Raw genomic sequence first — 25,635 nt, 5'->3', positions numbered from 1 at the left:
TTAATAAATTAAGTTTTTACTTTTTTTTTTTACTTAATTTATTAATAATTTACTTTTTTTGTTTTTTTTTTTCCTTTTATTTTTAATTTTATTCTTTTTTTTTTATAAATATTTTATTATAATAAAAAAAAAATGGATGTTTTATGTAAAAATTTTTCATTAATATTAGAAATTGATTATGAAATAAATAGTAAAATTAAATTAGAAAAGGAAGAATTATTTTTTAAAGTTTGGAGAAATGTTTTTATAAGAAATAAATGTATATTTTATCATTTAAGGAATTTTAAAATTGCAAATTTTAATATAAAACATAATTTTGAGAGTTTAAGAGAATATCCATTAAGAAATTATTTAACTGGATTGAAAATTACAAATGACGAAACATTACAAAATGATATAGATTTTGGATCAACAATTCCAAATAAAATAATTCCAAATTCTGTTGGATTATTAATAATAAATCAAAATATATTAATATCAAAAGGAGATTTACCAGATTCAATTCATACCTTAGCTTTTGGTAAAAGATTCAGAGAATTAATTTCAAATGATATGATACCAAAAAATGTAATTAAATTAAAGTTGGGATATCATACTAAAATTGATGAAGATTTTATTTTACCAAAATGTATAAAATCATTATCCATTGAAAGAAAATCACAATTATCATTATTAGATCAAGTTACATCATCAATTGAATATTTAGGTATTAATGAATGTGATGCAGATACAAAAATTCCAACTACAATTAAAAGTTTAGGTTTAACTTCAAAATTTCATAATAAACTTCCAATAATACCACCAAATATCGAATACCTTCATATTGGAAATAAATTCAGTAAAGAAATTGATTTTTTAGATTTAAAACATTTAAAAATTTTAAAAATTGGTAGATCGAAAAAATTTAAATCCTTATCTGACATTGCTCTTTCACTAAAACAACTAATTTATTTAAAAGTATACTCTGAATTTTATTTATTGGAATATCATTATAATTTTACATCACTTCAAATTTTATGTTTTAATGATCAATTAATAGAAATTTTTGAAGGTTTTGTGGACCTTAAAAATTATATTTAAAAAAAGTAAATATAAATATAAACAATAAAAAATACACAAACTGTCATTTAAAAATCTTTTTTTTTTTTTTTATAATTTCAAACAATTATATTAATTTTCTTTTTTTTTAAAAATTTTTAAATAGAAAAAAATGAGGGGTCATTCGAAATTACATCTTTTAACCAAAGAATTTATAATTTATTTTATTTGAATAAAATCTAATAAAAAATAGTAAAAATAAAAAAATAAAAAAAGATTTATAGATCAAAAAAAAAAAAAAAGGTGATTTTATTACCAAATTTGTAATTTTTTTTATTTCTTTATTTTTCTTTCTTTATTTTATTTTAATAAAAAAAATTCAGTAAAAAAAAACTTATTCAAAATAAAATTTTTTTTTTTTTTTTTAATATTTCTTAATTGAATTACCAAATAAAAACAATGGATAAATCAATTAATGAATATTTAAAAAGATTCATAGTCGATACAGAAACATTTAGTAAAATTAAACTAGAAAATGATTAATTATTTTTTTAAGTATGGAGAAATGTTTATTTAAGGAATAAATATATATTTTATTATTTAAGGAAATTTAAAATTGCAAATAATAATCCTAAACATAGTTTTGATTCTTTATTAGAATATCCTTTAAGAAATTATTTAACATTTTTAAAAATTTCAAATGATGAAACTAAAATAAATGATGAAGCAATGGGTGCTTTTATTCCAAATAAAATAATTCCAAATTCTGTAGTATCATTAATAATTAATCAAAATCTAATAATTTCAAAAGGTGATTTACCAGATTCTATCAAATCAATAAAATTCGATCAAAGATTCAAAGAATATATTGATAATGATATGTTACCAAAAAAATTAATTAAAATAGGACTAGGTCATAATACCAAAATCAGTAATAATTTAATTATACCAAAAAATCTTAAATTTCTTACAATTCAAAGAAAATTTCAACTACCATTATTAGACCAAGTTACGTCTTCAATACAATTTTTGTGTATTGAAGAATGTAATTCAAATACTAGAATTCCAAAAACAATTAAAAATTTGGCTTTCATTAGAGAGTTTCATAATAAACTTCCTACAATACCAAAAAATATTGAATTTCTTTATATTGGAAATAAATTCAATAAAGAAATTGATTTTTTAAATTTATCACATTTAAAAGTTTTAAAAATTGGTAGATCAAAACGATTTTCAAAAAACTAGTTTATTTAAGAGTATATATGACTGAAAATGTAAAAGAAGGTTATATTTTTAATTCTCTTAAAATTCTAAACATAAATGATCAAGATATTAAAATATTTTGTTATGTTGATCCCAGTATTGTTAATGAAAAATAAAATTTTGATAAAACAATAGATAAATAAAATAGAAAATTAAAAATTAAATAACTTTTCAATATTGTTTTTTTTTTTTTTTTTTTTTTTTTTTTTTTTTTTTATTTAATTTGGGAAGTATTCTAGTTTTATTTAATTTTTACTTATGTATTAATATTATTTATATTAATATTTAAGTTTATTATTATCATATACAATGTCATTGAATTTGATTTTTGGCAATTTACATAAAATTTAACTGGTGATTTTATTTAAAATTGTTGATCCACTTGAACTACTACTACTACCAATACTATCTCTAACACCTAAACTATTACTATGAAGTACTTTATCTACTATTTTCAACTAATACCACTACAAATACTATTTCCATCAACTGAATTTAAACTTGATAAACTCTTTGTTTGTTGTCGAGTATTAGTAGTGGTTGTTGTTGTATTTGTGTAATATAAAGTTCCTAACTACGATTTGGGGAAACCTGATCGTATTGAAGTAACCATTTACTTGAATAGGATCTGGTTTCACCAAATAAAAGTTTGGAACTTTGCATTACACAAATACAACAACTATTAGATGAGGTGTCTGTCTGGTCAATTCAATGGTACCATTTTAAATATTGATTTGAAACGTAAATCACCACTGTTATTGATGTAGTTGTTATTGTGGTTGAGCTGTAATCATCTCGAAATCTATTTGTTAAACATTAATATTACCTGCATTGATTGAACTTTGACTACAATTAATTATGCTTGATGATAAAGAAATCACATGATTTGATTTATCAAAATTCCTTGCTTTACTTTCGCCAAATGAATCACTGTATCTAAATAATAATAATAATAAAAATAATAATAATAATAATAATAATAATAATAATAATAATAATAATAATAATAATAATAATAATAATAATAATAATAATAATAATAATAATATATAGTGGTTGTATTTGATTAGAAAGATATTGAAGTGATTGTATTATTAACCGACCAGTCAATGACGATGCTATTGAATCATATTGATTGGAATATAAAATTCAAAATTCAAATGACATAATCATTGGAAACTGTCAGTGCGCCCAAGTAAAACATATTTATACCCTCTTAAAGTTGCAATTAAACTTCCACTATTGTGTAAATGATTTATATCTATTATTATTTATATTGTCATATTTGATTTTGAGATGTTTGTGAAATAAAAAAATAAAAAAAAAAAAATAAAAAAATAAAAAAAAAAAAAATAAAAAAAAAATAAAAATAAAAAAAAACTTGTTTTTAATTATATTAATAATTTTTTTTTTATCAATAATTTTATTTTATTTATTTTTGATATGGATTAGTATATAAATAGAAAACTCAAAAAATAAACAAAATGACATAAAAAAAAGAATGACATATTTTCAAAGATATGTTGATAAAAAAATAAAAAAAGTAATTTAAAAAGAAAAAATAAATTTCCATAATTAGAAAAAAAAATATAATTTTTTTTTATTTTTATCCTGTTTTCCAATTATGGAATTTTTTTTTTTTTTATTTTTTTTTTATAAAAAATCAAATTAAGTTAAAAATAAATTTGATAATTATTTTTTTTTTTTTATTCTTTTTTTTGGATTAAAAATTTTAAATAAACCATATTGATAAAAATTAGTGTATATTTTTAAATATTTATTTATAGATTTAGTGAAATTAAATTAGAAAATGATGAATTGTTTTTTAAAGTTTTGAAAAATGTTAATTTAAGGAATAAATATATATTTTATCATTTAAGGAAATTTAATATTGCACATAATAAAACTAAACATAATTTTAATTCATTAAGAGAATATCCATTATGAAATTATTTAACAGTTTTGGTAATTTCAAATGATGAAACTAAAATAAATGATAAAGTAATGGGAGCTTTTATCCCATTCGGAATAATTCCATATTCAGTTAAAGAAATATTAATTAATCAGAACCTAATAATATCAAAAGGTGATTTACCACACAATCAACTCAATAAAATTTGGTAGTAGATTCAAAGAATGTATTGATAATGATGCATTACCAAATAATTTAATTATTTTAAGATTAGGTCATCATACTAAAATCGGAGAAAATCTAATTTTACCCAATATTCTTGAATTTCTTTCAATTGAATGAAAATCTCAATTATCGTTATTAAAAAAAGTTAAATCTTCAATTAAATTTTTATCAATTGAAGAATGTGGTTCAAATACAAAAATACCAAAAACAATAAAAAATTTGGGCTTCACAAGAGAATTAAATAATAAACTTCCTAGAATACCAAAAAATATTGAATTTCTTTATATTGGAAATAAATTCAATAAAGAAATTGATTTTTTAAAAGTTTAAAAATTGGTAAATCTAAACGATTTTCATCTTTAATTGATTTTTCAACCAATCTCAAACAACTAGTTTATTTAAAAGTATATATGGCTGGAAATGTTAAGGAAGGTTATATTTTTAACTCACTTAAAGATCTAAATGTAAATGATAAACAAATTAAAACATTTTGTTATGTTGATCCCACTATTATTGATGAAAAATAAAAATTTTAATTTTAACAAACCAATAGATAAATAATAAAATATCTTTTTTAATAGTGTTGTTTTTAGTTTTAATTATATTTACAAATAACTTATTATTATTATTTTATTTTAGTTTTTTAAAATTTAACTTTCCATAGGTGTATTTGATTGATCACTATTACTATTATTATTATTATTATTACTATTTTCAATGAAAGGAATTGACTCATCTAAATTCTTTTCCAATTCATTTAAAGTATGTAAAAGTAATTGAAATTGTTTGGTTCTTAATTCTAATTTTGAGGTAGTTTTATTTGTTTGATCGGTTATTTCATTTAACTCTTTTTGAGCTTTTTCAATTTCTTTTTCAGTTTGTTCGGTTGAGGGTTTTTCATTAATGGCTTTATATAATGCCAAGTATTGTTCTTTATATTGTCTCTGTTTTTTTTCATAATCCAATGTTTCTTTTAAAATTGCAATTTCTTTTTTTTCATTTTCTATTTCAATTTCTTTATTTTTTTTTTTTTTTTTTTTTAATAATTAATATATATAATTTCAACAAAACAAACTGAATTGAAGTGAATTGAATAATAATAATAATAATAATAATAATAATAATAATAATAATAATAATAATAATAATAATAATAATAATAATAATAATAATAATAATAATAATAATAATAATAATAATAATAATAATAATAATAATAATAATAATAATATTTAACATACCTCTTTGTTTACTTAGTTGTTGATAATATAAAGTTTCATCTGTACAAGTTTCAGAGATTGTTTGAGCTTTTTGAACTGATAATTCTAAATGACCAAACTCATTTATTAATTGAGTACATAATGATTGAAGATCAACTGAACTATTTTCATTATTTCCTGTGGTTACATTTATAAATTGTAAATACTTTTTAAAAACTTTTTTAATTACAAAATTTTTAAAAACGATTTTATTTTTAAAGAATGAATCTTCTTCATCTTCCAATAATTTTTTAATTAATTTCTTTTTTAATAATAAAAGTTTAATTCTTTTTTTTTTTTTTTTTTTGTTTTATTGAAAATGAAAATGAAAATGAAAAAAAAAAAAAAATAGAAAATTAAAAAAAAAAAAAAAAAAAAAAAAAATTAAAAAAAGAGAATTGTCATATTCATTTTTTTTATATATTTTATTATTTCGTTTATTTTTTAAGTACTCTATTTTTATATTTATTAATAAAATGAAAAAAAAAAATGAAAAAACTATTTTATTTGATTTGGTGTAAATAGAAAAAAAACGTGTGAAGGTGAAAAAAAAAAAAAAAAAAAAAAAAAAAAAGAGAAATATTTCATTTTTTAAAAAAAGAGTTAAATAAAAAACTAGAAAAAAGTAGAAAAAATATAGTTTTACCAAAAAGTCTTAAATATCTTTCAATTGAAAGAAAATCTCAATTATCATTATTAAAAAAAGTTAGTTCAATTAATTGATTTAAAAATATATATGGCTTCAAATATAAAAGAATATTATACTTTTTCTTCACTTCAAATTCTAAATATAAATGACCAAAATATGGAAATATTAGGATATATTGATATCAAATTAATTAGTAAAAAATAATAAAAAAAAAAAAAAAATAAGAAGTTTGGTAATAAATTAAAGAGATTTCTTTTTGTTTTTTTTTTTTCAATTGTTTTTTCTATTTTTATTTTCACAATCGGGTATGATTTTTTTTTTTTTTTAAAATTAATTTTTTTTTTTTTTTTAAATTAATTTTTTTTTGTTTTTGTTTTAGAGACATTGCCGTCAACTTTTTCCGTTTGGCGAATATTTTGAGAATAACCATTTTTTTTTTTTTTTTTTTTTTTTTTTTTTTTTTTTTTTAATTTAAATAAATATTTTTTTAAAATAATAGAATAATAAAATAGAAAATGAGTTTTGCAAATAGTGTAGATAATATAGATCAAGATGAATTATATATAATAAAAAGAGAGGATATGGAGAAAGTTTCAAAAATAAATACAGATTCATTTAAAGAAGATCCATACTTTAATTATCAATTTTTTGAACTTTCAAAAGAAGATAAAGATCATTTTATATATGAAATGGAAGAAGGATTTATGGAACAATTAATTGACTTTAATGAATGTGTTTCATTCGATTCATCATTTAAATGTGTTGCAATGTTATTACCACCAAATGTTGAATGGGATTCAGTAAAATGGTCAAAATTTCAAAAAAATCAAAGTGAAAAATTATTAAATAAAGGTTATAAATTAACAAATGATAGAATTCAAAAAATTGAAGGTAAAAAAATAAAATAAAATAAAAAAAAATAAAAATAAAAATTATCTAAACAACTTTTTTTTTAAAATAATAATAATAATTTATTAAAAAAAAAAAAAAAAAAAAAAAAAAAAAAAAAAAAAATTAATTAAATTTTAAATATAATATAGATTTTTTTGGAATTTATTATGAACAATATAAAGCAGTTGAAACTTATTATTTATTAACATTATCAACACATATTGAACATAGAAAGAAAGGATTAGCATCAAAATTATTAAATCGTTTATTTAAAAAGTTTGATAAAGAACATAAAAGATGTTATATTGAATGTTCAAATGATGCAAATGTACAATTTTATTTAAAACATGGTTTTGAAATTCTTAGTCAACATGAATTACCACACATAGATGGTGAAAATATACCAGATGTACCAAAAATTACATTTATGCATAGATTACCAAAATCATCAACATTTTAAAATAAAAAAATAAAATAAAATAATAAAATTAAAATATATAATTATTTTTTTATTTTTTTTTTTTTTTTATAATTAATACAAATGATTTAAAATTTTTATTTATAAATAAAATAATTTAATTTAATTAAATTATTCAGTTAGTTTTTTAATTGGGAAATATTTAACAGATTTAGAGATACCTTTTTTATCGGATAATTCGAAACAAAGGGAATCAACTTTTGAGGTTTCAAAGTTTACATTTGCAAAGACTTCTAATTGGAAATCAGAGTTACTAGCACAATAGTTTTTGATTTTGTATTTCTTTTGATTTTCTTTCTTTGCATCATAGACAAAAGAGTGTAAAGCAGCTTGAGAGATATAATGAGAGCTATTGGAACAAATAGATGTGAAATTGAAGATATTTTTACCATCACTTTTATCGGTAACAATTTGAACCCAACCACGAACATTGGTTTCCAAGTTATCAACAGTTTGGAAGAAAATGATTGGTTTTTCAACACGAGCTTGACGAGTTTTCAATGTCATTGTTACTGGATCCTCAGTTTTATTCTTGTAAAATACTGGAATGGTGGTTACATTTTGTTTGTCATCATGAATGTAAATTTTAATATGTAATTCATTTGGTAATGAATGATGACTACGTTGAAGACGTTCACTATTGACACCTTTAATTTCTACACGAGTATTGGTTGAAAGTTTAATGGTATCTCTTGATTCTAATGGAATTAAAATGTTATCAGTTCTCCAAGAGTAATCATTGATTTGGTTACTTCTTTTAGTACCAAAGAGAGCATTGGTAAATGGTACCCATTTACCTTGTTTGTCTTGATACTCTGCAGTAATCTTTGAAAGGGTGACTCTATCGGCATTGTTATTTGTAATTTGGAAATCAGTGAAGAAACTATTCATGAAACCACCATTACTAGTGGCATAATTACTCATTTCTGAACGAGTGATATCAACTTGTTCGAAACGAATATCGGATGGACCTATAACGACTGCATGATGAGATGCATCACTTCCATTACCACCATCGGTTGTGTAATAATCGTATTGGTCATAATCTTGATAAGATTTACCTTCTCTAACTTCCTCTGGTACAACTACACTGCTATCACTATCGTATGGTTCATAAGCTTCTTGAATGGTTTTAATTTCACCAGCTTCAATCTTTGTACCATTTAATTTGATATCAATGGTTTGAATTAATGGTTTTGGTGAAGAAACGGTTGAAATTTCAGTTTTAACTTTAGTAACAATACCACCTTGAACAACAAAGATTACTTTTGCATCATTACCTTTACCATCTTCCCAATGAGTAACTGGATGTTCACCTTCCTTATGGAATGCTTTAAGATCTGCTGAATCAAATAATTCTAATCTATATAATTTATTATATAATCCAATTGATACAAATAATTTATTTAATGTATTTAAACCAATATTAACTCTTAATTTATTATCATCTTGGAAATTTTCTAATGCAAATAATACAAAACTTTTTGTACATAATCTATATATAAAAAAAAAAAAATTAAAAAAAAAAATTAAAAAAAAAAAAAAAGAATTAATAAATTTAAAAAAAAATAAAAAATAAAAAATAAAAAATAAAAATAAAAATACTTACTTAAATTGTTCATTTTTCCAAGATTCAAAATCTACAACTAATAAAATATCATTTTCTAATAAAGCATCTTCGACTAAATAATGTGGTGAAATAACAAAACCATCAGAAGTTTTTAATTCTGAAACAATGAATTCTTCTGTTGAGTAAGCTGCAAATTTGTTGGCAATTTCTTTAAATAAATCTGAAATTTTATTTGACTTTCCAGTTGGAATAACAAATTTGAAATCTTTCCATGCAACCTTTAATCTCATTTCTTTCTATTTTATTTGTTGTTGTTTTAGAATATTAAACTAAAAAAAAAAAAAAACATAAAAAAACAAAAAAAAAAAATCTTTTTTTCAACTGACTCTAAAAAAAGATTTTTTCTTATTTTTTTTTATTTTTTTTATTTTTTGAAATAAATAAGAAAAATATCAAAAAAAGTCAGGAAAAAGAAATTTGCTGTTTTCATTGAAAAATAAAAAATTAGAAATAAATAATAATGGCTTAGATTTTTTTTTTTTTTTTATTTTAATCAATATTTCTATTTTTGAATAATTATCAAACCTTAAAATAATTTTTTTCCAAAAAAAAAAAAAAAAAAAAAAAAAAAAAAGATGATTTTAAACAAAAATTTGAATTATTTATTAATTTTCTATTATTATTATTTTTTTGGTTATAAATTATTTAATTCTTCTAGTAGGGGATCGAATATTATTGAGGATTTAAATGCAGAAATTAATTGCTCTTTTGAAAATAATAATGCAATTTTTTTACCACTTTCTATTTTCATTAAACCATTTGAAATAATTGAATCAATTGATAAACCAAAATCTGCTCTGTTTTTTTTTTAAGTAATAAAAAGAAATAAAAAAAAATTAATTAGGAATAAAATATTATTATTATTATTATTTTTTATTATTAAATATATTTACTTTTCCATTAATGGGAAATTAATAATTGAACATTGACTTTTATATGATTTATATAACTAAAAATTTTAAAATTAGTAAATTTCATTTTTTTTTTTATTTTTTTTTATTTTTATTTTTTTTTTATTTTAAAAAATAAAAAAAAAAAAAAAAAAAAAATACATACAGTTTCATAATTTAAAACTGGAAGGAATGAAGAAAATAAAATGATTTGAGCTTGAAGTGGTAAACTTTTCATATTTGAAACTATTTTACATTCGAAAAATTCAGCCAATACATCTTGTACTAAATCCATTGAAAAGAAATATTCACCAGGTGATTTAAATTCAATGACCTCATCAGGATCTTCATCCAATGAATCGTTTGAATCTGCATTTTCAATATATTTTTCAAATTTTAAAGTGACTAAACGTCTAATGACATCAAATGCTTTCCTAATGTCACAACCATTGACTGAAAGTTGTTTTGATATCATTTCCAATGTCTCTGGCTCGAATAATTGTTCCTTTTGATCCTCTTCCTTTAATTTATACTCTTTAAAAACTAAATCTATACGGTGATGAAAAATCTTTAAAATTTCTTCCTCTGTATATGGTTTAAAATGTAAAACTTCAATCTCCATACCAATTTTAGCGAATCTTGGTAATGATTTCTGTACTAATCCTAAATCATTTGCAATTCCAAATAATATTAATTTTGAACTATCTTTAGTTGGCCATTCAAATATCCTATATAATATATTACTAAACTTTTCAATTAAAATATCAATTTCATCTAAAATTAAAATTCTTTTTAAAAAAAAAATAAAAATTGTGTTAGCAATAATAAAAAAAAAAAAAAGAGATTAATACACTCTCTATATTTTACCCACATTGTTTTTTTTTCATTTTCATTTTTATCTGAATGTTTTTCCATCCCTTCTTCTTCTTTATTATCAAAATCGTAAAAATATTTTGATTCTATTAAATCTAATGATTCATTTACACCTTTTTTTGTGCTTACTAAATTCTCTAATTTTCTATAAATTTCTATATAAATTTTTATTGGTTGATTAAACTGCATACAATTTATGTAAATTGGTTTATATTTCTGTAAATAATAAAGGAAATTAGTTAGTATGAAAAAAAAAAAAAAAAAAAAAAAAAAAAAAAAAAAAAAAAAAAAAAAAAAAAAAAAATTTAAAAATAATTACCTTTGTTGATAAATTTTTAGATAATGTTGTTAATGTTAAACTTTTACCAGTTCCAGGTGGTCCACAAATATATAATGAATCTCCTTTACCAGACTTTGCAGTTTTGTCAATGAACGTTTTTAATTTCCTATATTGAGAATCTCTACCTGGAACTTTATTCTTTTCTTCGTTTTCATTTTTTTTATTTTTTGGTTTTGCTGGATCTATATCAGTTTGAAGTGAAAATTTTTTATTGATTGTATCTAATAATCTTTGCATTTAATTGTAATAAAAAGAAAATTAATCAAATATGAAAAATAAATAAATAAAAGTTGTGGAAAATTGTGAAAAAAAAAAAAAAAAAAAAAAAAAGCGCCCAAAAAAAAAAAAAATTGAAAATAAAAAAAATAAAAAAATAATTATTTTTTATTTATTTATTTTTGGTGAATTCGTGGAAACATGGTAATGCAATAAAAAAAAAAAAAAAAAAAAAAAAAAAAAAAATAAAAATAAAAATATTAATACAGCAAAATAACAAAATAAAATATTTAAATATTTAAATTATCCCAAAATATTACCAAAAATAAAACTAAATTCTAGAATTAGCAATCACGTCAAAAAAAAAAATAAAAAATAAAAATAAAAATAAAAACGTTTTGATTACGATGGGATTGAAAGGAAAATATTTAAAAATAAAAATAAATTAATTAAAAAAAAAAAAAAAAAAAAAAAAAAAAATCGTCGTGTCGAGTTTTTTTTTTTTTTTTATTATTTTTTTTTTTTTTTTTTGTTTTTTTAACACAATTAGCATTTTTTTTCATTTTATTTATTATTAATTGGAGTATATTTTTTTAATATATCCAATTTAATAGAGTATTCCTAATTAGAGGAAATCAAAAAATAGGTTAAATTAATTTTTTTATTTGTGCTGTTGAAGTTGGAGAGTGAAAATAAATAAATTTAATTAAAATAGTTAAAATCATATTATATTAATATATTTTTATATATATATATATTAAAAAAAAAAAAAAAAATAAAAAATAATAATATTTCTTCTCCCATATTAAAAAAAATTAAAAATAAAATAAAATAAAAAAAATATCATAATGCTTAGCAATAGTGTTAATAATAATAATAATAATAATAACATTAATAATAGTAATAGTAATAATAATGATTCAAATATTCATAAGAATGTTAAGAAATTAATGGTTGCATCAATTTTCGGCGGTATTATGTCATCATTAATTGTCACACCACTTGACGTTGTTAAAACTAGACTTCAAACTCAAAATACAGGTTCTCATATAAACCAAAAACATGTATTCAAGGGTACACTTGATGCATTTAAAAAGATCTATAAAAATGAAGGTCCTTTAACCTTTTGGAGAGGTGTAACTCCTTCATTATTAATGACAATACCAAGTGCAACAATGTATGTATGATAAAAAAAAAAAAAAAAAAAAAAAAAAAAAAAAAAAAAAAAATTATTTATATTAACCTTTTTATTTTTATTTTATTTTAGATATTTCACATCATATGAATATTTAAAAGAATATTTATATCAATTTAATGATACAGAAGCATATAATATATATACTGTACCATTGGTGGCAGGTACATTGGCAAGAATTTTTTCAGCAAGTGTAACATCACCATTTGAATTATTAAGAACCAATTCCCAAGGAATAGTATTACAAAATGCATATAAAAATACAGTTGCCATGGCAGCATCATCATCAACAGCTACAATTGGAACAATACCATTATCATCAGAACAAAGATTTAATTCATTTAAATTATATAGAGATATAGTAAACAATGTTGGAATTAAAGGATTGTGGAGAGGATTGGGACCAACTTTAGTTAGGGATGTACCATTTTCAGCAATCTATTGGGCAGGTTATGAAGTTTTAAAGAATAAATTAATGAAATCACAAATTGATCCAAATTTTAGCAGAAATTCAAAATCACCATTTTTCATTAACTTCATTGCTGGTGCAACAAGTGGTACATTGGCGGCTGTACTAACAACACCAATTGATGTCATTAAAACTAGAATTCAAATGTCAGCACAACAAACTCTATCACCCTCTTTAACGCCACAACAACAATTAGATTTCATAAAGAAAAATAATAGTTCAATTTATCATCTCAAACAAATACTTTCTCAAGAAGGTTGGAAAGGTTTAACAAAAGGTTTAGTACCACGTGTTGCTAAAGTTTCACCTGCTTGTGCTATTATGATTTCAACATTTGAATATATTAAACAATCACATATTGCTGATGATAATTAAATTAAATAAAATAAATAAAAATAATTTATATAATTTATAAAAATATATTTTACAATATTAAGAAATTTTTTTCTTTAAAAATTAATTTAAATGAATTAAAAAAAAAAAAATAAGAAATTGCCCAATTTAAATTGAAAAAAATAAAATAAAATAAAAAAAAAAAAAAAAATAATTTTAAATAATTTAACAACATATTTTATTTTATTTTATTTTTATTTTTTTTTTTATTAATAAATACAAATAGATACATATATATATATATATATATTTTTTTAATTTAAACTATTAATTTTTAAAATCATTTTTTTTAAATTTATAACTTCATTTTTACCTTTAGATAATGGAGCAAAGAAAAAAGTATTTTTTTTACTTTGAAAATTTTGAATTGTATCAATTGTTCTTTGAACATGTTGAAATAATGCATTATGGGGTGAAATTTCAATCACTATATTTTTATGATGATAAAAATCAAATGAATTCATTTGATCGAAATAATTACACATTACTTTTACAGTTGGAGCTAATGAAACTTGATTACGAATATTATAATAAAGATAAGTTGAATTGAATTGGTTATCATATCCATTAAAGAATTTACAATTCACACTTGATAAATGAGTGATTTTAGGTGACTGATTATTAATTGTTAATTGAATTATATCATTTTTAATTGGTTCCATACTTGATGTATGAAATGAAGTTGGTAATGAGGTTTGAGCGAAAAATATTTTCTTTTCTTTTAATTCTTGACAAAATGAAAGTAAATCATTTTTTTTACCACCCACTAATAATGATGATGATGTAAGGTTACTTGCAATTTCAATATTTGTATATTTCAATGAATAATTATTTAAAAATTCATTTTCAGAAATTGCAACTATAATTAATGTACTATCACCATTAATGGTTTTTTCAATTGAGAATGCCCTTTTATAGGTTAAAAAACATGATGTCTCTAAATCAATCATACCAGAACAAAATGCTGATGCGATTTCACCCAAACTTATACCAATTATTAAATTTGGATGTAAACCATAATAATTTAATAATTTACATAGAGAAACTTCAAACATGAATAAAGCAGAATGTGATAAATGTTGATTGTTTAATCCATCTTGATCTTTTTCATCAATTGAATTAATTTTTTCAAACATTGAATAACCATAATATTTTGATTTTAAAATTTCATCAATTCTATCAATCCATTCTTTAAATATTGGTTCACTATTATATAAACCAAGACCCATTTTTGGAAAACAACATCCTTGACCAGTAAACATAAATGTAATATGTGGTGATTTGGTTGGAAATAAAATTTCTTCCATAATTTTTTTAAAATTTATTATAATTATTTTTGATATGTTAGAATTTTTTTTTTTTTATATGATGATTGAATTTTTTTTTTTTTCTTACTTGTTATTTTTTTTATTTCTTTACTTGTTAATTAAATAAATTAATTAATGAAGATTAAATTTAATTTTATTTTATTTTGTTTTTTTTATGTGCAAGTATAAAAATTAAAAAAAAAAAAAAAAAAATAAAAATAAAAAATGATAATTTAAAATTTTAAAAAAAAGATTTATTAAATATATTTTTAAAATAATAAATTTAAATAAAAAAATCAAAAAATACAATAAATTCCCACTATTTAATCTTTTTAGATTAAAAATTAAAAAAAAAAAAAAATTTTTTTTTTTTTTTTAATGAACCACTGATATCAGTGATATTGTTTTTATTTTTTAAAAAATCTGTTTAAAAACACTGACAAATTAAAAATAATTTTTAAAACATAACAAATTTTTTATTTTTTTTTTTTTATTAATGAATAGCCCAGTAATATTAAAATTTCTACCCCCTCTATCCCTTCTACCCAAAATAACCCATAATCTTCTCTCTCTCTGCTTCTGTATCTGCCTATCTCTCCTTCTGTGTGGCTGTTGTCAAAACTTAATATAATTATTAGTTTTTGTAAACCTCTTTAATATTTGATATTACATTTTTAAATGTATTTAAATCTCCATTTTTGTCTCTATACAAGGTAGATAAAAATTTATTATTATTAATATTATTATTATTATTATTATTATTATTATTATTATTATTATTTTTATCATTATATTTGATTGATAATTCATATATTGTTTTCTCAATAAAATAAATTAAAGAGTATTGCGCAGATATTTCTATTATAAATATTGGTTTTTTTGATTGGTTATATTTTTTTTGATTTGTTAATTTATCAATATTGTCATAATTATATTCATTATTTTTATAATTATTGTTATTATTATCATAATTTAAATTATTATTATTTAAATGAAATAAATAAATATTTTTTGTTGATTCTTCCAATAGACATGGCTCACGAATATTATTATAAAGATAAAATGAATTAAATGGTTGGGTTTTGATATCAAATGGTTTACAAGTTACTGTTGAAAAATGAGTAATAGTAGGTTGAGAATAATCGAATGATAAATTAAGAATTTCTTCCCTAATAGATTCCATAGAAGAAGTGTGAAAACTTGATGCAATTGGTAATCTTTTATAACTGACATTATCAATATCAAACAATTCAAATAGTTGATTAATATCTGTAATTTTCCCACCCAATGTAATGGTATGAGCATGAATTTTACAAGCAATTTCAATTGATGGGAATTTTAAACTATATTTTGAATTGAAATTTTCTTCTGAAATATCAACTGATACCAATGTTCTATCATATTCTTTAAATGTTTTATTAATTGATACTGCTCTTGAATATAAAACAAAACATGCTGTTTCTAAATCAATCATTCCAGAACAATATGATGATGCAATCTCACCTAAACTAAAATAATAATTATTAAATATTATATTAATTAATATAAAATTTAAAATAAAAAAAAAAGTATTATTATTTTTATTATATTTTTTCAAATTAAATAATACCTTAAACCATAAATTATATCAGGAGTTACATCATAATGTTTATATAATTTAAATAATGAAATTTGTAATATAAATAAAATTGAATGAGCAAGATGTTGATCATATAATGCTTCTCTATCATCATCGTTTATTGATTTTAATTTTTCAATCATCGAATATCCATAATATTTCTCTTTTAAAATATTATCAATATCATCAGTCCATTTCTTAAAAACTGGTTCTTTTTCATATAATTCGACTGCTAATTTATTATGAATTCCACCTTGACCTGAAAAAAAAAACACAACAAATGGTTTTTCTTTTATATCTTCTTCAATACCTGAAATCATTTTTTTTTTTTTTTTTTTCACTTTCAAATAAAATTACGGTTTAGGAAAAAAAAAAAAAAATTAATCAAAAAGTAAAAAAAAAAAATAAAAATAAAAAAAGAAAATGAGAAAAATATCTTAAAAAGAATTTTTTTGTTTTTTTTATGAAGCAAAAAGAAAATAAAAAAATCTTTAGAAAATCATCTCTTTTTTTTTTTTTTTTTTAAAAAACAGTTTTGTTCTATTTTTATTATATTTAAATAGAATTTCTTCTATTAACCTAAAGAAATTCCCATTGGGAAAAACAATAATAAGTAAATAATAATAAGATATCTAGATATTTTTTAAAACAGATTCATTAATTTTTATAATTATTTTATTTTTAAAATAATGAATTAAATTTTATTAATTTTAATTATTACTTTTGACTTGTAATTTTTTTTTTTTTTTATTACATTACGTTGTGTTTATTTTTATTTTTTATTATTTTTATTTTTTATTTTTATTTTTATTTTTATTTTTATTTTTATTTTTTTTTATTTTTTTTTTATTTTTTTTCACTTACATAAACACACAGACATACTTAATATAAATATAATAATAATTAAAATTTTAAATGGAAGAAAATAAAATAACAAAACCATATTTAGTATTTATATTTTCTGGTCAAGGTTCATTTAAAAATAAAATACCATTAGAATTATTTGAAAATGGAAATAATTTTAAATCAACGATAATGGAAATTGATAATATTTTTAATGAAAAATATTATGGATATTCAATGTTTGATAAATATAAAAATCTTAAAGAGAATGATAGTGATTCATTTCTAGAACAACATTTTATTCATTGTATATCATTTATGTTTCAAGTTTCAATTTTTAAACTTTATAAACATTATGGTGTAAAACCAGATCAAATAGTTGGTATGAGTTTAGGAGAGATTGCTTCAGCTTATTGTTCAGGTTTAATCGATTTGGAAACCGCTTGTTTCATTTCCCATAAAAGAGCATGTTTAATGACAAAACTTGAAAATAAAACAATAAAGAAAATAATATCCATTAAAAAACCTGAAGATTATTATTGGGATTTTATTAAACCAAATTATCCATCAATTCAAATTTGTGGTTGTTTATGCTATGATTTAATATTGGTGGCTGGTGATCAAAATGAAATCGATCAATTAATTTGTTATTTATCTAAAAATGAAATCCGATTTCATTGTATTGAAGGTTTAATTAATTTTCATACATCAGATATCGATCCAGTTGAAAATGATTTTAAACAATTATCATTTCAATCATTTGAACCTGAAATTCCAAATATATCATGTTCAACTGCAAAATTATATAATAAGAAAACTCAAGATTTTAATGCAGAATTTCTTTTTCATATTGCTCGTTCTCCAGTTAATCTAGGTAAAGTAACAAATCAAATCTATGAAACTAATAGTTGTTTAAATGTAAATAGACCAATTGTTTTGGTTGAAATATCACCTTTTATTTTTTCATTAATACCAGTTGAAAAAGATATTAAAAAACTTTCAAAAGAAAATAATGACAATTGTAATCATCAATTTTTCACTGCAATTTCTCAAGATTTTAAAACTAATTTTTTAAAGTCTAATGATTTGTTAATTAAAACATTTGGAAAAATTAAATAAAAAAGTAGCTTATCTTATAATTTAAATTATTAAAAAAAATTTAATTTTAAAATATATTAAACCTTTTTAATTTTATTATTGGTTTTAATTTATTTTTAGTTTTTTTTGATTTCTAATTTTTTATTTATATCATCTTCTTTTCAAAATGCCTTAGTGCATAGATAAATCTTTCCTTTCTCTGACATTTGATTTGAATTGATTCATTTTATTTGTTTAGAAATAATTTTTAGATGATGATCAACCTTTCTTTATGATATAGTGCATAGATAAATCTTTCCTTTCTCTATCATTCGATTGGTAGTGATTCATATATTATATTATCTAGATTATAATTGAATTTTAACCATTTTTATTGTCTAAAATTACTATAAAATATAATATAAAAGTTAGATTTAAATTGTTATTTATTTATTTTTCATTTTTTATGGCTTTACCTTTTTTTATATTTTTAACTGTCAATCAACTATTATCTAAACCTTTTAAATTGTTAGAGTTAGATTTTTATTCTCTTTATTATTTTTTTTTTACATTTGTATAAATGATTATTTTTTTTTTTTTTTCAAAAAACTCTTATTTATACTCGATCATTTTTCAATTTTTTTGAATTATTTGGAAATAAAAAAAATAATTTTCTATTTTAAGTAAAATCCAATAACCAAAAAGAAAATTTCCAAATCTGGAAATATCTAAAATAAGAAAATGGTAAAGGGGTGCGGGAAAAAAAATTCTTTTTTTAATCATAATTATTAATTTAAAGAGTATTTTTTTTAAAATTATTTGATAGAGAAATAATAATAAAAATAATAAATAAAAAGAATTCTTAATTAAATATTTAGGTTTTTTTTTTTTTTTTTTATAAATTATTTGATTGAGAAATAATAATAAAAATAATAAATAAATAAAAATAAGAGTACTACTGGTGAAAGGATTAATTAAAATAATTTTTTATATTCACAAATAAACAAGATTTAATGGTGTAATGAAAAAAAAAAAAATTAAAAATAAATTTTAATTTATACTTTTTTTTTTTCTTTTTTAAGAATATTAAATCAAATCCCTTTTTTTTTTTTTTTTTTTTTTTTTTAATTATTCCAATTATTCTTATTTGTAATTTAACAAATTTTTTACAAATGATCCCTTTTTTTTTTTTTTTGATATAAATAAACTATTGTAGTATACAATTAGTATGTTATTTTTATTTATTTATTTTAGGTTTTTTAGTTTTTGTGAATTTAAAATGGTATGTTATTTTAGATTAGGTAATTAATAATTAATTGGTGGTGTAATTGTTGGAATTGGTTCATTTGTGTTTATGCTCCATTCTTTTTTAAATTTTTTGATGGTTTCGGACCATTGGGTTTCTTTTTGAGTTTTTGTGAGGTTGTTTTTAATTGAGTATTGGTTAAAGTTTGATAATGTTCTTGAATATTCCAATCTTATTAGCTTGTGCCATTTTGATTTTAATATATCATAATCTAGTGTTGTGTTGTTTATTTGGTTGTTCCAATTGTCAATTGATTGAGTTATATTGATGTCAAATAATGATTTGCATAACCATATCCATATTTGGTGAATAACTAATGAGATTATGTTCCAATATGCATGTGTTCTGACTAGATCAAGATTTGTGTTTATATAATTCCAGTTGAACCTGTATTTTTTATATTGTGCGTTTTCTGCAAAATGAAAATTAATATTGATAGTTGGATCTGGTTTAAATGCTTTGTTGTTTGTTTGTGGTTTATAAATGAGTGTGTATAATTTTGTTGTTTGGTTTTTTGTTAGTGACCAGTTTTTGTTTCCATTGCAATTTTTATATATAAAATATTTTAATTTGTCGTGGTTTATGAAGTTGATTGTGTGCTAACAATTGAAAAACAAATGACCATAGGGATCATTATTCATTTCATTGTTGCAAATGGGGCAAACTTTGTTGTGTAGATGATTAATCGGAAGACATCTAGCATGGAATCTTTGCATTGTATCACGGCCTTTTGGATCTTTTAATTTTTGAATTTTGACAAATAGTTGGTCGTATGTGTATTTCCATAATAGTTGTATTGATGGTTGGTGCGAAGTAAGAAGTAGATCTGAATATTTCTTGCCAATATAGTCTTTTGATTTACATTGGTGATTGTTGAGTATTGTCGAGTAGATTTCTTTGAGTGTTGGTGGTAGTGGAATATTATTTGTGTTTAATGTTTGAGAGGTTTGATTTTTTATTAATATTGGTTGTAGGATTTGAACTTTATCTTTTAGATGTCCAATTTGAGTTGCATAGTTTTCCCATTCTTTTTTGATTTTTATAAGGTATGGAGAAGAGATTGATTTGTTGATGATTTGATCCATCCAACTTATCATGTATATTGAATTATTTGCAGATTTATGCATTTGTAAAAATCTGTTGTATATCCAAATCTTTTGAGCAACTTGTCGTAATTGTATATTCCACATACCCCAACCACCTTCTTTTAATGGTTTTAATGATCTATCATAACACATCAAAGGTATTTTTGCACGTGAATGGATGGTTGATGTGTTATTTTCAATGGAATTGGTATTGAGAGTTGGTGATTCAGAATTTGCGGGAGAATTCATAAACCATGAGATTAATTTATTAATTTGAATTTCTTCATCTTTTGTAAATTCTTCAAGGTATGATAAATATGTTATTGGTGATAGTGAGTAGGTGTTTATGATGGTTGTTTTTGTTTTTAATGTTGTGCCACTAGTTTTCCATAGTACTAATGATTTATTCAATGTTTTCATTGTTTCTGGTAATTTCCTATGTAAACCATTATGATTAAAGAAATAGCCAAGGACTCTTTCTGATTGATCTTTTTTGGTTATTGGTATTCTTTTTGATTGTGGAATATTGTTTATTATGTGTTTATCAGTGATTTTGTGGGGGTTGATTTCTATTATTGCACTTTTGTCAAAATTTAATGATGATGATGTTGAAGCGCAGAAATTATCGAAATGTTTGATTGATTGTTGTTGTTGTTCGTAGTTGATGTTGTATGTTGTAGAGTCGTCTGCAAATTGGGTAAATTTGATTTTAATTTGTGGATTGGGTGAAATTGGTAAACCAATTATTGAATTGTCTGCATTTATTGTTCTTGCTAATATTTCAATTACAATTACAAATAAAGTGGCTGAGATTGGGTCACCTTGTTTTACACCTATTTTAATATCGAATTTTCTGGTTGTTTTACCATTAATTGAAATTTTTGCTTGTAAGTCAGATAATAGCTTGTGGATTAAATTTATTAATTTTATTGGTATACCATATGAATTAATGTTCTTTTAATACTATCGTGAGAGATAGAATCAAATGCTTTAAAGAAGTCAAATAGTGTGATGATACCAGGGAGGTTTTTAGATTTGAGGTAGTTGATTAATTCATTGATGTTGATGATGTTGTCTATGATGAATCTGTGGGGTACGAAACCAGTTTGGTTGTTATTGATGATGAAAGGAAGTATTCTCAGAAGACGTGCATTGATTACTTTTGAGAGGATCTTGTAATCAGTGTTTAGAAGTGTAATGGGACGACGATTTGATATGAGTAAGGGGTTGCCTTTCTTGTATATTGTGTGTATAAGACCTTCGGTGAATTCTGTTGTGATGTGGTGAGGATTTTCTAGTATATCGTTGAATAATGCAGTGAGAATTGGTTTAACTTGGTTTAAATGATTAATGTAGAATGCATTTGTAACGCCATCTGGACCGGGTGATTTGTTGGGGTAACAGGTTTTAATTGCAGCTTCAACTTCATCTTGTATAAATGGTGAGTCTAAACCATTCCAATATTCATTTTTTATGATGGACCATGTGTTTAGCATGAGCTGGTGAGTAATTGGACAACATATTTGTAAGCTATATAGATTTGTGTAGAATTCAACAAATGCATTTTCAATTTGGTCGGGGTCGGATGTAATGATGTTACCATATTGGATTGATTCAATTTTTGCATCTTTTGATCTTTTGTTTAGTATTGCTGATAGATACTTGCTAGGTATTTCTCCATTTATATGTTTTTTTAATATGTTTGTGTGGTTTTGATGTAATTTGTTTTTGTTACATATAATATTGTATTCGGCGATGCATTGTTCTTCAAGATGTTTGAATTTTGCTGCTTTTTCTAATAGTATTTGTTTTGCACGTTGGGTTTGTTTGTCTTTGTTATATTGATAGTTTTTTAGAGTTTTAATAATTTTTGATTTTACTTTTGACCAGTTTGTAAATTGATTGATTGATGTGTTATTGTGATTAGTTATTAAATGATTGATAATATTGATTGCTTCATGGTCATTTATAGTACCAGGTGATAATATCCATCTTTTCTTATGTTTATTTATTTGAAAAGGTGAAGAAATTGTTGTTGATATTGGATTATGATCTGATAATGAAGATGGAATTTGGTGGACTTGAGTATATATATTTTCAGGGTCTATTCTATTGTATTGAGTATATATTCTATCTAATCTGTTACCATGTGTATGAGTTGGAGTGTTTTTAAATTCACCTTGATCAATTAGATGGTGTTGGTATGTGTAGGATTGGATAATATCATCTAATAGTGAATTGTCGTTGTGGATACAGTTGAAATCTCCTGAGATAATAGATACATGTTGGGATTGGTTTGGTATTGGGTTTGTTGAGTGGTTGTGGAGAAGTGTTTGTAGTGAAGTTGCATATGAATTCTTTTTGATGGTATTATTTGATACTGGTGCGTAAATTCCAAGAATACCAATTGGTAATTGATTTGGAAATATAACGTCTGCTAAAATAGCTCTACCATCAATTGTTGATATGTGTTTGAGTTTGAGTGAGTTTGGGTTATGGTTAATGATGATTACACCATTTCCTCGTTTGGTGACAGAGATGATGTGATCGGGAAAATCATGTTTAAGTTGTAATGGTGATGAATTGAGTTCAGTGAGTATTGAGATTGTTGGACGAGGTGGAAGTTTTGATATAAGTAGTTGTAGTGTGTCAACAGCTTTTTGGTAGGAATTGTGTTGATTGTTTGGGTTTTCAGTGAATCCTTTACAATTCCATGTTATAAAGTTGATTTTTGAGCTCATACCTTACTAGGTTTGGTAGCACCAGTATTGACTGGTTGTGTAGTCAGGGCATTGCTGCTTCTTCTTGTATTTATTGTATTTGGGGTTGATGCACTTGGTTTGTTTGGTTGAGATTGTAGAGGTTTTTGTGGTACAATTGTTGGATCGGTTGGATTGCTCATTGATAATGAGTTTTTCCCGTTATTATTATTTGGAGAATAACTTTTGTGTGATATTTCATTATTGTTTTGGGATTGATTGGTAATATCAAGTGATTCATTTAGTGTAGCTTTTGAACCACTATTTTGAAGTGGGTTATTATTGCGATTGGAATTTGCAATTTCGTTGATTGGTGGGGTGTTAATGTTGTTTTTTGGTGGTTGATTGTTTTTGTTCATGTTTGGGTTTGTGATAGCATTTTTTATAGTTGTTGCCATATCTGCATTTTTTGCATGTTGAATTTTGTGTTTAGTGACACTACGTGTTGCAGCTTTGATATATCTTGTGATACCAGATGGTTGTTCGATCTTTTGATCAACAATGTTGTGTGTGTGATCAATTAGATGATATGTTATAATGTAACTTTTAAACGCAACATACTGAAGATATAACAGTGATTTATTTTTTATATGTATAAATTCTCGTTTATTTCTTTTTTTTTTTTTTTTTTTTTTTTTTTTATAAATAAACTATTGTAGTATACAATTAGTATGTTATTTTTATTTATTTATTTTAGGTTTTTTAGTTTTTGTGAATTTAAAATGGTATGTTATTTTAGATTAGGTAATTAATAATTAATTGGTGGTGTAATTGTTGGAATTGGTTCATTAGTGTTTATGCTCCATTCTTTTTTAAATTTTTTGATGGTTTCGGACCATTGGGTTTCTTTTTGAGTTTTTGTGAGGTTGTTTTTAATTGAGTATTGGTTAAAGTTTGATAAAGTTCTTGAATATTCCAATCTTATTAGCTTGTGCCATTTTGATTTTAATATATCATAATCTAGTGTTGTGTTGTTAATTTGGTTGTTCCAATTAACAATTGATTGAGTTATATTGATGTCAAATAATGATTTGCATAACCATATCCATATTTGGTGAATAACTAATGAGATTATGTTCCAATATGCATGTGTTCTGACTAGATCAAGATTTGTGTTTATATAATTCCAGTTGAACCTGTATTTTTTATATTGTGCGTTTTCTGCAAAATGAAAATTAATATTGATAGTTGGATCTGGTTTAAATGCTTTGTTGTTTGTTTGTGGTTTATAGATGAGTGTGTATAATTTTGTTGTTTGGTTTTTTGTTAGTGACCAGTTTTTGTTTCCATTGCAATTTTTATATATAAAATATTTTAATTTGTCGTGGTTAATGAAGTTGATTGTGTGCTGACAATTGAAAAACAAATGACCGTAGGGATCATTATTCATTTCATTGTTGCAAATGGGGCAAACTTTGTTGTGTAGATGATTAATCGGAATTGGTTAATTTTTTTTTTTTTTTACCTGTGATCAGACCTTCAAGGAATGTCCTTGTGTCTTTTCGGCGGTGTTTGTTAAACGGTTTTATTTTTATTATTCAATTGTATTAAATTTTTTAAACTATATTATATTTTTTTTTTTTTTTTTTTTTTTTTTTTTTTTTTTTTACTACTACTTAAATTGGAAGAGGGTTCGGAGCTGCTGGGGTTTGCCAGGCTTTGTTGAATTTGTATTTGTGAAGATCTTGATTTGTATTTTTTAGTATTGCTTCGTCGTGTTTGATTTTCTTTAGTGTGATGAATTTTTCAGTTTCGATGAGATTTAGTAATTCTGTTTCTATGACCTTTTGTTCGAATTTTGGCTCTGGTTTGCTTTCATCAGTGTTGAACAATTTGTGACAGATTATCTTCCATAATTGGTGTGCTATTATTCCTATGAGATTGGGGAAGATTCTCTCAGTTCTGTTGTATTTTGATAT

At 21.8% G+C, this 25,635-nt stretch overlaps 13 protein-coding genes across 13 annotated transcripts; 5 read left to right on the top strand and 8 right to left on the bottom strand.

The window, feature by feature from the left end:
• Positions 1-132: 132 nt before the first annotated feature.
• Positions 133-1,080, top strand: DDB_G0275997 (hypothetical protein; the record flags this gene model as incomplete). The annotated part of the gene is made up of 1 exon (XM_638278.1): positions 133-1,080. The coding sequence occupies one exon, from the start codon at positions 133-135 to the stop codon at positions 1,078-1,080; it is 948 nt and encodes a 315-aa protein (XP_643370.1).
• A 417-nt stretch (positions 1,081-1,497) lies between these two features.
• DDB_G0275995 (hypothetical protein) lies at positions 1,498-2,283 on the top strand (the record flags this gene model as incomplete). Its single annotated transcript, XM_638277.1, has 2 exons — positions 1,498-1,555; positions 1,697-2,283. The coding sequence occupies 2 exons, from the start codon at positions 1,498-1,500 to the stop codon at positions 2,281-2,283; spliced, it is 645 nt and encodes a 214-aa protein (XP_643369.1).
• Positions 2,284-2,648: 365 nt separating this feature from the next.
• Positions 2,649-2,964, bottom strand: DDB_G0275977 (hypothetical protein; the record flags this gene model as incomplete). The annotated part of the gene is made up of 2 exons (XM_638276.1): positions 2,649-2,749; positions 2,877-2,964. 2 exons carry the CDS (start codon positions 2,962-2,964, stop codon positions 2,649-2,651), a joined length of 189 nt encoding a protein of 62 aa, XP_643368.1.
• A 2,124-nt stretch (positions 2,965-5,088) lies between these two features.
• On the bottom strand, positions 5,089-6,776 carry thoc7 (hypothetical protein; the record flags this gene model as incomplete). The annotated part of the gene is made up of 3 exons (XM_638275.1): positions 5,089-5,453; positions 5,680-5,959; positions 6,774-6,776. The coding sequence occupies 3 exons, from the start codon at positions 6,774-6,776 to the stop codon at positions 5,089-5,091; spliced, it is 648 nt and encodes a 215-aa protein (XP_643367.1).
• Positions 6,777-6,861: 85 nt separating this feature from the next.
• On the top strand, positions 6,862-7,697 carry DDB_G0275993 (hypothetical protein; the record flags this gene model as incomplete). The annotated part of the gene is made up of 2 exons (XM_638274.1): positions 6,862-7,237; positions 7,387-7,697. 2 exons carry the CDS (start codon positions 6,862-6,864, stop codon positions 7,695-7,697), a joined length of 687 nt encoding a protein of 228 aa, XP_643366.1.
• Positions 7,698-7,826: 129 nt separating this feature from the next.
• DDB_G0275981 (hypothetical protein) lies at positions 7,827-9,575 on the bottom strand (the record flags this gene model as incomplete). The annotated part of the gene is made up of 2 exons (XM_638273.1): positions 7,827-9,210; positions 9,325-9,575. 2 exons carry the CDS (start codon positions 9,573-9,575, stop codon positions 7,827-7,829), a joined length of 1,635 nt encoding a protein of 544 aa, XP_643365.1.
• Positions 9,576-9,979: 404 nt separating this feature from the next.
• On the bottom strand, positions 9,980-11,685 carry DDB_G0275983 (hypothetical protein; the record flags this gene model as incomplete). The annotated part of the gene is made up of 5 exons (XM_638272.1): positions 9,980-10,142; positions 10,239-10,294; positions 10,402-11,009; positions 11,087-11,324; positions 11,428-11,685. 5 exons carry the CDS (start codon positions 11,683-11,685, stop codon positions 9,980-9,982), a joined length of 1,323 nt encoding a protein of 440 aa, XP_643364.1.
• An 827-nt stretch (positions 11,686-12,512) lies between these two features.
• mcfH (mitochondrial substrate carrier family protein) lies at positions 12,513-13,703 on the top strand (the record flags this gene model as incomplete). The annotated part of the gene is made up of 2 exons (XM_638271.1): positions 12,513-12,841; positions 12,932-13,703. 2 exons carry the CDS (start codon positions 12,513-12,515, stop codon positions 13,701-13,703), a joined length of 1,101 nt encoding a protein of 366 aa, XP_643363.1.
• A 272-nt stretch (positions 13,704-13,975) lies between these two features.
• On the bottom strand, positions 13,976-15,028 carry DDB_G0275987 (beta-ketoacyl synthase family protein; the record flags this gene model as incomplete). Its single annotated transcript, XM_638270.1, has 1 exon — positions 13,976-15,028. The coding sequence occupies one exon, from the start codon at positions 15,026-15,028 to the stop codon at positions 13,976-13,978; it is 1,053 nt and encodes a 350-aa protein (XP_643362.1).
• A 634-nt stretch (positions 15,029-15,662) lies between these two features.
• DDB_G0275989 (beta-ketoacyl synthase family protein) lies at positions 15,663-16,966 on the bottom strand (the record flags this gene model as incomplete). Its single annotated transcript, XM_638269.1, has 2 exons — positions 15,663-16,536; positions 16,638-16,966. 2 exons carry the CDS (start codon positions 16,964-16,966, stop codon positions 15,663-15,665), a joined length of 1,203 nt encoding a protein of 400 aa, XP_643361.1.
• Positions 16,967-17,561: 595 nt separating this feature from the next.
• Positions 17,562-18,608, top strand: DDB_G0275991 (hypothetical protein; the record flags this gene model as incomplete). Its single annotated transcript, XM_638268.1, has 1 exon — positions 17,562-18,608. The coding sequence occupies one exon, from the start codon at positions 17,562-17,564 to the stop codon at positions 18,606-18,608; it is 1,047 nt and encodes a 348-aa protein (XP_643360.1).
• Positions 18,609-21,185: 2,577 nt separating this feature from the next.
• Positions 21,186-24,114, bottom strand: DDB_G0275947 (hypothetical protein; the record flags this gene model as incomplete). Its single annotated transcript, XM_638560.1, has 4 exons — positions 21,186-21,790; positions 21,922-22,456; positions 22,838-23,658; positions 23,901-24,114. Coding segments are annotated over 4 exons (2,175 nt in total), but the record flags the coding sequence as incomplete, so codon positions are not given.
• Positions 24,115-24,464: 350 nt separating this feature from the next.
• DDB_G0275945 (hypothetical protein) lies at positions 24,465-25,106 on the bottom strand (the record flags this gene model as incomplete). Its single annotated transcript, XM_638559.2, has 1 exon — positions 24,465-25,106. One exon carries the CDS (start codon positions 25,104-25,106, stop codon positions 24,465-24,467), a length of 642 nt encoding a protein of 213 aa, XP_643651.2.
• Positions 25,107-25,635: the final 529 nt, after the last annotated feature.

Source organism: Dictyostelium discoideum (assembly GCF_000004695.1).
Source record: "Dictyostelium discoideum AX4 chromosome 2 chromosome, whole genome shotgun sequence".
NCBI classification, from domain to species: Eukaryota; Evosea; class Eumycetozoa; order Dictyosteliales; family Dictyosteliaceae; genus Dictyostelium; species Dictyostelium discoideum.
This window is presented reverse-complemented; position numbering and strand designations above follow the sequence as displayed.